This window comes from Vipera berus (assembly GCF_964194415.1).
Source record: "Vipera berus genome assembly, chromosome: 1".
Lineage (NCBI taxonomy): Eukaryota > Metazoa > Chordata > Lepidosauria > Squamata > Viperidae > Vipera > Vipera berus.
The window spans coordinates 241,213,336-241,227,934 of NC_138202.1; the positions used below are offsets into that span (position 1 = coordinate 241,213,336).

Here is a 14,599-nt window from a genome sequence, read left to right on the forward strand (position 1 = left end):
ATGAACTTCAAATTAGCTTTATAAAAACCTTAAGGAAAAGAACACATGGGCTAATATTAAAGAATCAAGAGCCAAAACAGGAGTTACAGTAAGAAAAGCATTTCAAAAGGCTGCTCTGAATGTTTCCCTTGAATTTTTGCTCACAACTCAGCATTATCTGGGGATCAATGACTAAATAAGATCTCAATTTTTTATGGCCAGCACAAAAATTGGCATTCTGTCAAGAGCCACGTAGGAAAAGATACTAGCAGTATATCTTTCCATCAAGAATGCTCCTTTGCTGTAAGAGTTCTCATACATTTATACTTTAAAACAAAAACAGTACATTCCTGATGGAGGGTGACTTTGTATGGAATATAAATCCTCTGTACAATAAATGCTTTATTGAAAGTCTTCGAAGCTAAGTCCATTTTAAATGTTGGCTTTATCACACTAGACAAATTCAAGTCACCTCTGAGATCTTTTCCCAGAAAAAATTGTATACTGTGTACATTAAGAGTTGGACAATCCTGTATATTTTATAAAAGTGATGTTAATATAAAAAGTTTTGAACACAAATTTGCATGCAGCTAATTATGAAGGAGATGACAACTCTGAAATGTAGACTGTTTACTATGACTGTTTGGACAGCAATAGGATCTTTGATTCTGGATTGTTAAATAAAACATTGTAAGATAGGCTTTTGTGTACTATGTGAAACATTAAGTGTGGTGAGAAAGGCATAGAGCTTTCATTTAAGTTCAGAAGTCCATTTGTTCAGGATATGGTAGTAACATGCAACCATCATATCAAAGCTATAAAACATTAACCTTTCCTTTACCATTAGGAAAGAAATTAAAATCTTTTCATCCAAACCTTACTGATTATTCTTGATTTTTTTCAACTGGATTTTAAGTAATATTAATAATAAAGTTGGAAGGGACCTTGGAGGTTATCTAGTCCAACCCCCTGCCAGTGGCGTAGCGTGGGTTGTCAGCACCCAGGGCAATTTGCGCCCCCTAACCCGGTGACGTCATGGCACCGCCGAAAAGACGCGCCCCGCAGCGGCGTAGACTTTCCAAGAAGAGTCGCGCGCATGCGGGATGCTTCCGGGTCCCTCTCGAGGGCGGCTGGGCGGGGCTCCGACCTGCAAGAGCCGCTGCATTCAAGCTCGCACGTGAGCCCCGCTAAATAAAGCCACGCATGCGCACGAAGCTAGGCCAGCCGGCCGGCGGGTCCGTCTTCGCTCGGCCAAGCCTGCCGGGGCGCCTGCGGGGCGCTTGCAGTTGGCCTGAGCCTGGGCGGAGAGTTAGGCGCTTCTATTTATTTTATTCAGTTTATGTGGCCGCCCATCTCACCTGCCGGACTCGTTTCGCTTTGCAAGAAAGAGCAGCTCGAGAGCGGAGCCAAGCCGACTCTGTGCAGCCCTTGGGGCTCCCTGAGCAGCTCAGTGCGAGCGCGCCCCCCCAGATGTTGCGCCCGGTGCGGCCGGCCCCCCCTGCACCCCCCACGCTACGCCACTGCCCCCTGCTCAGGCAGGAAACCCTATACCATTTCAGATAAATGGCTGTCCAGTCTCTTCTTAAAAACTTCCAGTGTTGGAGCATTCACAGCTTCCTGGAGGCAGGTTGTTCCACTGGTTAATTGTTCTGTCAGGAAGTTTGTCCTTAGTTCTATGTTGCTTCTCTCCTTGATTAGTTTCCATCCGTTGCTTCTTGTCCTGCCTTCAGGCACTTTGGAGAATAGCTTGACTCCCTCTTCTTTGTGGCAGCCCCTGAGATATTGAAACACTGCTATCATGTACCCCCTCGTCCTTCTCTTCATTAAATTAAACATACCCAATTCTAGCAGCTTTTGTTTTGTCTATTACTGAAAGCACTCTAGGGATTTTAATACTAAATATACTTCTGCATCTATATTAGGAAAACTGCAGTGTTGATAAAAGACAACATGCGTTTTTTAAAAAAAAATAACAACTCCTCTATGAAATGTATTAGTGAGAAGCAGTCTTAGATTTAATCCTGAGAAGTACTTTCACCCTTATTTAAAAACTGTATTGCCAAAGCTGTCTCAGCCAGCAACATCAAAGCTGTCAAATTTGAAATCTATAGTAACTAGGAAATGTCCAAGAAACCACTATGTTTCACATTTTTGCTTCACAGCAGGAAAATTTTCCATTCAATTATTTTCAAAGTTAAATCATGCATGAAACCTCATGTAGACTGAATTTTTAAAAGCTTTTAAAAATATAACCTTCAACATATCCAGCAGGATGTCAGAATAGGTTATAAGCAAGGAAGTTACTTTATAAAAGGGTACATTATCACAAAATAGCTGTGAGGAAGAACTATTACAAATGCCACAAACATATCCATTGCTCAAAGTAGTAGTCTGCTGGTACTTCACCCACCTATTCTGGCCAATGATTTTCTTTGGATTGAGTTCAAAGTTGTCACACACAGGGCAAGCTAATTCTTTCCTTTTGTTGTTGTTGTTTTTGCTTGACAACTGTGTGTTCTGTGCTCACTACAGAACACAACTCTTTGTCCACTACAGTCCAAGTCCTGCTGTGGCTTCACATTAAGCAAAATCCCAATATGGTTTAGCATGTTGTGGCAATTGTCTTCATTACACAATGATATGTGCACATCCAAGGCAGATTCCTTAGCTGAATCATGTGCACTTCTGGTGCAGTTAGTAATACTCTTTTCACCAGCCACACTTATTTTCAATTTCCTGTGCCCTAAAAAATAGCAGCCTAAATTCTAAGGTGATACTGGTGAAAGACATGACAGCACAATGTGATTAAATCTATTATACATTTTCCCCCTTAAAACATAATTGCTGACTGTAAATTTACTCGTCATGTAATCCTTATATCTTACTTTTGAGTGTCGGAGAAGGTGTGAAAGGGTGTGCAAAAGATGCTGCTTTTCATCAGGGATGATATGTTGGGGTACTCAAGTGGATAATGCAGAGCAAGTGCAGAGGGGCTAGAGGATGCACTGGTGGGGGAGATCTACCCCAGTAACATGTGAACTTCCCTACTGGCTTCCTCATTGACTTTCTGGAAAAGTTGGCATGGAAGGTTGCAGATAAATGATTTCAGGCACTTAGTAACCTGATGTAAATAACATTTTGCAAATTCATGACTGTGGGTGGGCAGGGATGGCCAGAACCTTGACGACCACTCATTCAGTGCTGTTTTAACCTGGAACTCATGCTGACCAAAAGGTCATAGTTCAAAGACTACCTATATTACTTAATGTTTGAATCCAGGGAAACTAGTCTCCTTTTGGTGACATCTATTTCAGTGGGGCTAAAGGAAAATTAATTTCTATGGATACATGCTTATGTTTGATTCTATAGTTTAATTCTCTGGAAAGAGGTCATCCTGTGTAATATTTTTCACATAGAAATGAAAAGTAATGTAGATGTATGGGATACAAACAGTAAGAGATCAAATACCAATTTTATACATTCTTAGGAAGCATAAGACTTTTCCAGTTTACATATTTAACTGAAGACTTGACTAGTTATATAAATCTTTAAATTACCTTGCCCAAGGGTGAAGGAGCACCAGACCTAGAAGAATTAATGTAAGAAAATACGATTCAGGAACAGATTTTATTTGTTAGTTATAAACACAGAAAAATCTGGCAAACTATATAAATATTTTAAACAATAGTGATTGCCACTGCAATTGTAAAACAAATTTTCTATTTTAAAAACAGATGGGAAAACATATTAAAAATAGGGACAACTCATTTCTTCCTAAACCTTTTTCATTGCTCTTTTTTAAAATGGAAGAAAAAATTTAAAATATTCTCTAATAATTTCATTCTAAATCAAACATTATATGGTTAAAATGTGAAATTAATTGATCTGTTCGGAAATATGGCAAATCACGATATAAGTTAAAGTGCCCATAAAAATGATAAAAAGATAAAGGAACAAACAAATAGAAACTGTTGATAATGATTGTACTTCAAATCGGAAAAAGGTGACTTAAATACTGTGTTTTCACAAAAATAAGACCTATCCCGAAAATAAGCCCTAGCTTGATTTTTACGTATGTGCCTAATATAAGCCCTACCCACAAAATAAGCCCTACTTAAGAGCTGGGGCATTTGGCCGCCCATGCATTCCGTCACACTGCCTGGTTCTTCGACATGAAGTGAGGAGAGGCGAGGGGAGCTGTCCCACATGCCCCTCATCCACTTACCTCAGGACCCCCACTGCCAGGCGTCCCATGTGCTGACACCTGTCATGCCTCATGGCGGCACCAACAAGTGGCCACAGAAGAACTGGGGTGGCGGCTGTGTGGGCTCCTGCTAGATGGGGCTGTTGATGCCACCATGGCAAGGCAAGGCAGGTGTCGGGAAAAAAGACATCCCTGAAAATAAGACCTAATGTCTCTTTTGGAGGCAAAAAAATATAAGACCGGGTCTTATTTTCACGGAAACATTGTATGTATTCTGAACCTTAATATCATCCCTGATTTTTTCTTAAAAAAATATTGCCTTAATTGAAACACTGAGGCAATATATATATATATATATATATATATATATATATATATATATATATATATATATATATATATATATATATATATATATATAACCTTGCCCTAAATCCAACTCATATAGTCTATCATCTCCAAACAAAATTCAATCAATACTTGTTACCCAAATCTTTTTAAAAAAAGTTTATTTAACTTCCCTTTGATTTTGAAGTTTTGTTAAAAAGATTGAAGTGGGCTCTTAACATATCCACAAAGCATTGTAGGAGATTAATCTTTTTATGGTTTACTGCAAGGAGCTAAATAAAATCAGTGAGCCATAAGCCAAGTAACAATTTAGCTAGCAGTGTGAGTTTACAGTTAATTATCTTTTTAGAACAGAAATTATATTTTCATAAATACTGTAAACATGAAAATTACCATTGTGCTTCACAGGCATTTCATTTTCCAGAGTTCCAAAACAGCATGCAAATTACTGGTAAGAAACTAATATTCATAAATTATAAGTTTTCATTAAACAGACTGATACAAAATACACACAGGCATACACATTAGTAAGTTTACTTACCCATCACTAAGTGGCAAAACATCCATTATGCAAATAAAAGAGAGGGATACAGAAAAACAAGATCAGTTAATGCCAGCCTATTTTAATTTCTTCCAATCATTACTAACATTGGATGATAAAATGCAGACTATTAAAAAAAGTTTGCTTAGAGTAGAACACAAGGAACTTTACAAATTAACTTAAAAAGCGGTATTTATAGCACGTATACTCAGGAGGAAATTCTGTCTGTTGAATTCTGTTACATTAATTAGGATGACAACCTTGGTTAAACTTGAAATGGATTGCATTGGGCTATCTATAACTTTCAGCCACATTCTACTTTGCAACAGTTTCTATGCAACACAAGGCCAGATCTTGGATATCACACTTTGTATTAACGTCATATAATTAATTTTGGAATATTCAAAAAAAATGCAGCAATGAAAAGGAAGCAATATCCCTTATTAATTAATTTTATATAATGTCATAAATGCATCTAGTTTTTTTATCGTACAAAGTGACAGAGCCAAGTTCCAAATCGCTGTTGTGATTGAAGGAACCTACTGATACAAGCTACAAATTTCTATCTGTTTTAATCATTTATAATATCTGTAAATATTTACAACTGCAATCCTACATGCTCAAATATACCATATGGGTTAACACACATTTACTCTGTGTTTCCCCATTACAGCTTCTTTCATCAGCTGGAAACATGACTGTTATGCCATTTTTGCTACCCAGGAAAACCCAATTATATCCTTCATACCAACAGGTAAGCAATAATCTCACAACACATACATGTACCATCCATTCTGAAAGGAAGACTGGAGATAATGTGTCAGTACAAAGTAGTATGTATATAGACACCAGTGCAGCTCTAGGTTGCTAATATTCCTTCAATAAGTGGCTATCAAATGATAGCAATAAAGCTATCACTAGGCAATGAGAAAACTCAGGAAGAGAGAGATACATGCAGCTTATTACAATCATCAGTTGAGATGCTGTTTTGTGTTTACCACAGTATAATGAACGTTCAATGCTTTTTCTAGTAAGGAGCCAAAAACTTCACCAAGCAATGCTCAAACTGATACACAGATTCTCTCCCTACAACCTCTTTATATAAATCTATAAAATCTCTTCATACTTGTTCCCAGGTTTCTTTCCTTCCAAAGTATTTAGATGCTGTTCAAGAGTCTCCATAAGACTACTGGGAGCCTAAAAATATAATGAAAAAACACATTTAAAATCAAGGAACATTAGAAAAAGCAATTGATACGGAGATCAAGAGGCATTTCCAGAGTTTTTTCTTTGAATCAATTATTTGCATGCATATGCTATTTATTTGTTTGTTAAATTTATTTGCCGCCTATCCCACTTAATGCATAAAACAACTGTGCAAAAGACCATTTCCATGCTACTATGAATTGTATATTATGCCGAAGTACATTTTTTGGAGGAAGAGGTTATAAGTTGGAATGCAAACTGAAGCCAGAATCGGTGTATATTAGACATTATTAATAGCACAAATGTTAATCTATACACAAAACATATGCATGCATACTTAAATACATGGTCAACCTAATGAAAAATCTGGCAATTTATTCTCTGTAGAATTAGATCTGTAACAAAACAGGGAACTATACACTAAAATGAACATAAAACCTGAGGTCCCCATACTAGACATTTCCTCCGTGTAATGTTAACCAATGCCTACCACACTTCACTTTCTCGTGTCTAATAATATAAAGGAGGGGCATAAGACACAGAATGCATTACATATTACAGATTCTGAATACTGAAAGTTAGTGGTCAGAATTCTGTTTCTCATAAAACCTAATTCATCCTTCAAAGTTTATGTTACTGGTCCAAATATTTCTGAGAAGCAATTCATGACATTCTTCAGAATTATTTTTTCACACCTGCTCAGGGCATGTTTTTATTTTTTTAAGAATCATGAAGTAAAAATTTTCCACTCAGGCAATGTAAAAACATTTTTTTTAAAATCCAAACATTAGTCTTAAAATTATGATTAAATTCAAGTAATCTCTCCCTTAACATTTATTGTACTGTTTTAATCTAGTCATGCTCTTGCTGTTATTAAAATGAGAAATGACTCCAAGTGCAGTAAGAATAAAGAGTATCTTTGAAATTCCCAGATGAAGTAATACTTATATAAACAGATTTCTAGTGATCAGATTTTTTTTCCAGGCATAAGGTAGATACATATTATGTTTCATCATGATAAGTCCATCATTTGTATCACTTAGGTTAGCAATATCTATGAGTTTTTAAATACACAAATTAAATTTAAACCATTAAAAACTTAATTGGGCATAACAATATAGAAAGATTGCAGTTAGGACTAAATTAGCACACATAGCTTCTGAACCTGTTTATTTGTTCAATTTATAACAAATTACCTTCAAGTTGCAACAGAGCTAGACATATACCACAGATTTAATGCAAACTTGTTCTAACCTTATCTAAACTTCAACACACAAAGTATACCTTGGAAGAAGACCAAGATATCATCTAAATTCACAACAAAAATCCTGGAGTACATATAAAGTTCTTTTTAAAAATATGTAGAGATGTGTTGTTCTGCCTCAAGAAAGGTTTCTTAATGTAAGTTTAAGCTGTCTTAGAGATAGCAATAGCAATAGGTTCAAACTAATTATACTTAATAATCTATTTCCCCAGGCATATGGAATGAACTGGACTTACAAGTTGTAGGTCACTGGTTCAAATCTCTAATACTAGTTTTTAAGGTCTGTACCAGGGCCTTTCTAGAACCATTACTTAGAAAGACATCATTAAAATAGAATTGTCTGATTAAATACACAAATGTTCCATTTTTTGTCAACTTTTTGTCCATTATCTGAGACGGTTTCCATGTGCTATGTAAATGGCTGTCAAATTCAGAATTGGCAGAAGGTATAGTGGTCAACACTTCCCTTTTTCCCCCAATGTTGAAGAAGTATATTTCATATCCTTCTCTATAATGATATGCATTACATATGATCTTTCTGCAATATATTGTCGTAATAGATCACTAAAGAATCCTGTTCTTCATCATAAGACAGAAAGACAATCAAATATCATAGTCTACTACCATTTCTGAAAATGCAAGAAGGTACTAATAGGATACTGAATACAAAATCATGAAATATATCATAATTAGGAAATATGCTTCTAATCTCATCAAAACAGATAACTAAGGGTTCAATTAAAAAAACCTTTTCCCATTTATTGATTCATAATGTGTTGATAAGGTACCAATTTTATGAGCATACACATCTGTTGATTAGTTCATATAAATAGTTAGAACTTATCCATTTAACAATAAAATAAAATAAATATATAAATGAATATAAATAATATAAAAACAAAAGTAGCCTTTATACTACTTCAAAGCATAATCAGAAATCTCTATTCATGAATCTATAGGAAATTTGGTGTACGGAATTTATATGAACTGATGAAGCCAAGTCTTCCTCAAGTTGATATTGATGTTTGAGAATGTCAAGGATACATCCATGTTTTCTCTTGGCAACAATATAGAACTGGTTTGCCACTGCCTCTGTTTATTTGTTTTTTAATTTTCCAATCTAATCTGTTACTCTGGGATTCCCTGGTGCTCTCCCATCCAAGCTCCATTAGGTCTGCCTTAATTTTTGAGATTGGCCAAGTCAGCTAAGTGCTGCCATCTAGCCAGCCATTTTGGAAAATACTTTTGCAATTAAATGATTACTTAGTCTATGCCTTTCTATATTCAATGTCAAAACATTACTTGCAAACAGAAAAGGGAGCTTTCTGCACTTTTATTTTGCTTTTTGTCTTTTTCCACCTTGTCAACTTCCTTTTTTATTTACTTTTTACTCATGCTACTGAAATTTAATAAATTACATTAAAAACAAAAGGGAACATTAATCAAGGCCACTAACTTATTTTGTTCAAATTGAAAGACTGGCAGTTAACTAGGTGGAACAGACTTTTAGGGAAAATAAATGCTATTACGCTACTTGATATATATCATCAATATATCATCAACAATATATCATCAACTGTGCAATAGGATTATGTATGTATTAAAAAAAATCAAGTTCTTTTCTTGTTTCATTCATTTATGCAGAAACCATTTTTAACTCTGAACGTTTCACCATGTGTGGTTATACCTCAGAGAAAAACTTTTAAGAAACTACAAACACAAATGGTTTATGTTCTACATCATGTACAAGGACTTTCAAAACTGCTCATTCACTACTTAGCAGCATGGATATTAAGATATCCAAAAGGAAAGCATAAGACAAAAGTAATTACATTAAAACCAAATGCTTTCAAACTCCAAGTTGTTTTAAACTTCTGCTTTAGCTGCCTGCCTATAAGCAAGTATTAAGTCATGGTATTCTATCCATTTCATGCCACCATCAAATCTGTCCTTGATGGATGATGATGTATGGGGAAGCCTGCAAACTCTCCATTACTGAATATAATACCAACAGCAGACTTAAAAAGACCACTGCTTTGAATTAAACCCCTGAATAATTTCCTAATGCACTAAAATATTGGAAGATATATAAAATATATGAACACTGGAAGATATAGATATTCTTATTTATGATTAAGGAGTTTGCAAAATCTCTTGGTTTCAATTTAAACAAGATTACATTTCCGACAATCACTTTCTAACTATATTCGGGCATTATCAAGTAAAAGCACTAGAAGAAAAAAATATAAGCAAAGCAAGACAAAACACTTCATGTTCACTTGAAGCTACAGTAATGATGTATTCTGTCAAAAGAAAAACAGTAGGCAAAAAAAGAGAATGGTAGCTGAATTTATTTATTTTTATTTTTATTTTTTTTTAATACTATTTCTATACCGCCCTTCTCCCGAAGGACTCAGGGCGGTGAACAGGGCAAGAATAAAAATACAAATTACAAAAGTTAAAACAAGATTAAATAAATGCCCACATACTAAAATACATCATTAAAAACTAATAAAAAACAGTAGCAAACCCCCCCCAATCCCCTCATCAGGCCAGGCCAGCTTGTTCAAAAAAGTATGTTTTTAGCTCGCGGCGAAAGGAGCGAAGGTCGGGCGCCGTCCGGAGCTCAACCGGTAGCTGGTTCCATAGTTCCGGGGCGCCCACAGAGAAGGATCTCCCCCTGGGGGCCACCAATCGACATTCTCTGACCGGTGGCACCCTGAGGAGGCCCTCTCTGTGGGAACGCACAGGGCGGAGGGAAGTCGATGCCGGCAGCAGGTGTTCCCTCAGGTACTCCGGACCCCTGCCATGTAGGGCTTTGAATACCATTACTAGTACCTTGAATCTCACCCGGAAGGCAACTGGTAACCAATGCAGCTCACGGAGCAGAGGTGTAACGTGGGAGTATCGGGAGACTCCCAACACAACTCTCGCGGCTGCATTCTGTACCAGTTGGAGCTTCCGGGTGGTCCTCAAGGGCAGCCCCATGTAGAGAGCGTTGCAGTAGTCTAGTCGAGAGGTCACGAGCGCATGAGTGACCGTGCATAGATCATCCCGGCTTAGATAGGGCCGCAACTGGCGCACCAGGCGAACCTGGGCGAAAGCCCCCCTAGTCACAGCTCCTATGTGGTCTTCCAGGGTGAGCCGTGAATCTAGGAGGACTCCCAAGTTGCGAGCCCTATCTACGGGGGGTAATAGTTCACCCCCCATAGCGAGAGGTGGAATGTCCAAATAAACCCGGGATGAAGGTATGCAAAGCCACTCGGTCTTGTCGGGGTTGAGTTGAAGTCTGTTCCTCCCCATCCAGACCCGAACCGCCTCCAGGCAGCGGGACATCACGTTGAGGGCATCACTGGGGTGGTTTGGGGTCGAAAGGAAAAGCTGGGTATCATCAGCATACTGATGATACCCAACTCCAAAACCACGAATGATCTCACCCAGCGGTTTCATATAGATGTTGAACAGGAGAGGCGAGAGGACCGACCCCTGAGGAACTCCACAAATGAGAGACCTCGTGGTCGACCTCTGCCCTCCTGCCAACACCGACTGCGAACGTCCCTGGAGATAGGAGGAGAACCACTGTAAAACCGTGCCTCCCACTCCCAATCCCCTGAGACGCTGCAGCAAGATACCATGGTCGATGGTATCGAAAGCCGCTGAGAGGTCTAATAGGACCAGAACAGAGGAATGCCCCCTGTCCCGAGCCCTCCAGAGATCATTCACCAGCGCGACCAATGCCGTCTCCGTGCTGTACCCGGGCCTGAAACCCGATTGGTACGGGTCTAGATAATCCGCTTCATCCAGGACCAGAGGGAGCTGATGTGCCACCACACTCTCAACAACCTTCGCAAGAAAGAGAAGGTTGGAGACAGGACGAAAGTTGTTCAATACAGCTGGGTCCAAGGCAGGCTTCTTGAGGAGAGGCCTCACCACCGCCTCTTTCAAGACGGCGGGGAAGCTACCCTCACTCAGAGAAGCCGATATAACTGCCTGGAACCAGCTGCGTGTCCTCTCCCGGGCTGCATAGACCAGCCAGGAAGGGCACGGGTCCAATAAACATGTGGTGGTGCTCAGCCTCCCCATGATCCTGTCCACTTCCTCCGGAGTCACAGAATCAAACTCCTCCCAGGTGATATCGACAAGACCGCCCGCGTCCTGCTCGACAGACTCTGCCCAGTCAGAGTCCAGACCGGTCCGAATCCGAGCGATTTTGTCCGACAGATGCTGGTTAAACTCCTCGGCACGACCCTGCAAGGGTTCCTCCCTCACCTCCTGATTCAGGAGGGAGCGAGTCACCCTAAACAGGGCGGCTGGGCGATTATCTGCGGACGCGATAAGGGTGGCGAAGTGGTTAGACCTCGCCTCCCTTATCGCAGCGAGATAAGACCTAGTATAGGTTCTTAGTCGCAATCGGTCGGATTCGGATCGGCTGGATCTCCAACCGCTCTCTAGGCCCCGTCTCCGACGCTTCATCTCCCGGAGCTCCGCGGAGAACCATGGAGCTCGACGGGATCTGCACCGGGTCAGGGGCCGCAGGGGTACAACTCGGTCAAGAGCCTCAGTGGCTGCCCTTTCCCAGGCTTCCACTAAGGCGTCTGCTGAGCTGTGAGCAAGGGAGGCAGGTGGGGACCCCAGCGCCGCCTGGAACCTCTGGGGATCCATTAAGCGTCTGGGGCGGTACCATTTAATTGGTTCCACACACCCACGGCGGGGGGTGGCAAAATGGAAGACCAGCCGCAGGAGATGATGATCGGTCCATGACAGGGGCATAACAATTGGGGAGCCCCCACCAAGATCATCTAACCACCGTCCAGATAAGAAAACTAAGTCAAGAGTGTGGCCTCCCTCATGAGTCAGTCCCGCAATTACTTGCGTCAGGTCCATGGCCGTCTTGGAAGCCATGAACTCCCGAGCCAACTCAGATGATCCTCCCAGCGATGGTAGATTGAAGTCCCCCAAAACTATAAGTTTCGGGAACTCAATCACCAACCCAGAGAGGACATCGAGGAGCTCGGGCAGGGCTGCTGCTATGTGACTAGGCGAAAGGTACACCAGCAGCAAGCCCAACTGCGCACCAGGGCCGCATCTCAAAAAGAGAGACTCACACCTGACTAACTGGGAAATGGTGGCCTCCCGCGGACGCAAGGTCTCCCTCATGACAACAGCCACACCCCCACCCCTACCCTGAGCCCGAGGCCGGTGTAGCACCCGGAAACCTGGTGGGCACAGGTCAACCAGAGGAATCCCTCCCTCTGGGCCCAACCAAGTCTCCGTGATGCAAGCCAGGTCCGCCTGCTCACCCTCGACCAAGTCACGGACAAGAGGAGCTTTATTAGCGACCGACCTGGCATTCAAGTACACCAGCCAGAGCTCAGGAGGCTGCACATCCTCACTCCCAGAGCCCCGGGGCGGAGCCAGAGGGTCGGAGTGCCCCACCGCTTTTAAGCAGCGGAGAGGCCTTCCCTGAGGACGATACGGCCCTCTGCTCCTGCACCTGCTGCCATTCCCTAACGTCGTGGGAATAGGTATTCCCACGACCAGCCCTGGAGCCCCGGAGGCAACCGGCCCCCGCTCCTTCCCCCCGCGAACTACCTTGGCACTGGCCTGAACAGAGGTTGTTGGACTGCCCCCCTTGTCCAAACAACCAAAAAGAGTACCCTCCCCCCTCCCTAGCCCCCTAAAAAATTTAGAAAGAAAACTAATCAGGGGCCTCCTATTGGGTTTCCGTCGAAAGCCCCTACCCGTGCCCAGCCATCTCTCGGGGTCCCAATAAATGGGCCCTTCCTCGAGATCGTAAGCGGCTAGAAAGGCGGGTCGCACCCAGGAAGGGGGAGCACCCCTGAGGGCGAGCAAGTCCGTGCAAGAATATTTAAGGAAAGGCATAAGGAGTAGTCCAAGTAGAAGGCAGTCCATAGTTGATGATCAGTCAGTAAGGAGGATCTAACAGAGGGTAAATAGGTGTCCCAGACCTCCACCCAGCTGCTGCCACTCAGCTGGGTAAACCCCCCTGAGCAGGCCGACCACCGTCCTCTCACGACGGCTGCCGAGCCAATTCCCGGGGAGGAGGTGGTGGTCTGAAACAACCACTCCGGATATGGCATGCCTCCTAGAGCTCTCACCTCTAGGGACAGCAGATGTAAGTTCAAGCCACCCTCTCACGGTGGCTAATATCCAGGATCCTCTGAGTCCTTTGGGGATGATGTGTAAAAGGCAAGCCATCATAGTTATCATAGTCTGGTCAGCTAACGGCGAGGTCCCCCACTGCTCCGCCATTCCAGAAAGATGTACCTGACCACAACTCCATGGGCCCTCAGTTCTATAGTCATTGGGGCCTTCCAGAGTGTGATCAATAGGGTCTGATTCCCCCATGTCTACTGATTTCCCCGGAGCCCCCTCAAAATCCAGCAGCACCAACCAGATCCCAACAGGTGCGATGGAGAGCATAGATCTTCCAGGATCCTCCGGACTAACCAGGATCCACTGGGCTCCACTGGGCTCCACCGGGGTTAACCGGCTAACCCAGGAGCTTTCGGGGCCACCAGGAACGATGGGGATGCCAGGCCATCTGGAGCATGAGGAACAGCCAGAGGAGAAGGATTTATGCTACTTCAAACAATTTCTAGTACATTACCGTGAAAAAGCCAATGATTATTTTTATAGTTGTGAAATATTAGGTCAGTGTAATTTTAATTCTATCTACCTGTAATGTGTAATTAGAAATAAATCTGTTTCATTTATATGCAAAATATTAAACTGTTATAGATATAGGATGCCATCATAATGTTTGCAAGTACTGTACATCATTCTTAGGTTAAACTTCTGTAGAAACTACTTAAGTTTTGTTTAACAACATGCTCTGTAAGTTTTAAAAATATTGTTCAAATATATTTGCAATAAATAACTATTTCCCAATCTTTAAAGGTAGTTATTATCCCTCTATATTACCAATGCAATGATAATAATGACTGCATTCATGTACAAAGTACAAATATGAATAAGTTTTCATTTCTTTGTACTGAACTATTTTACAACTAATAATTTATGAGTAATTGGTTTT

The 14,599-nt window shown here is 41.2% G+C and overlaps 1 protein-coding gene across 1 annotated transcript in view; it reads right to left on the reverse strand.

The window, feature by feature from the left end:
• Positions 1-14,599, reverse strand: part of SNAP91 (synaptosome associated protein 91) — a 96,540-nt gene that overhangs the window by 38,969 nt on the left and 42,972 nt on the right. The window contains exons 10-11 of the mRNA XM_081314623.1: positions 6,199-6,269; positions 3,537-3,564 (exon numbers count right to left, since the gene is read on the reverse strand). Of these exons, the coding sequence (XP_081170749.1) occupies positions 3,537-3,564; positions 6,199-6,269 (99 nt within the window). The remainder of the gene's footprint in view (positions 1-3,536; positions 3,565-6,198; positions 6,270-14,599) is intronic.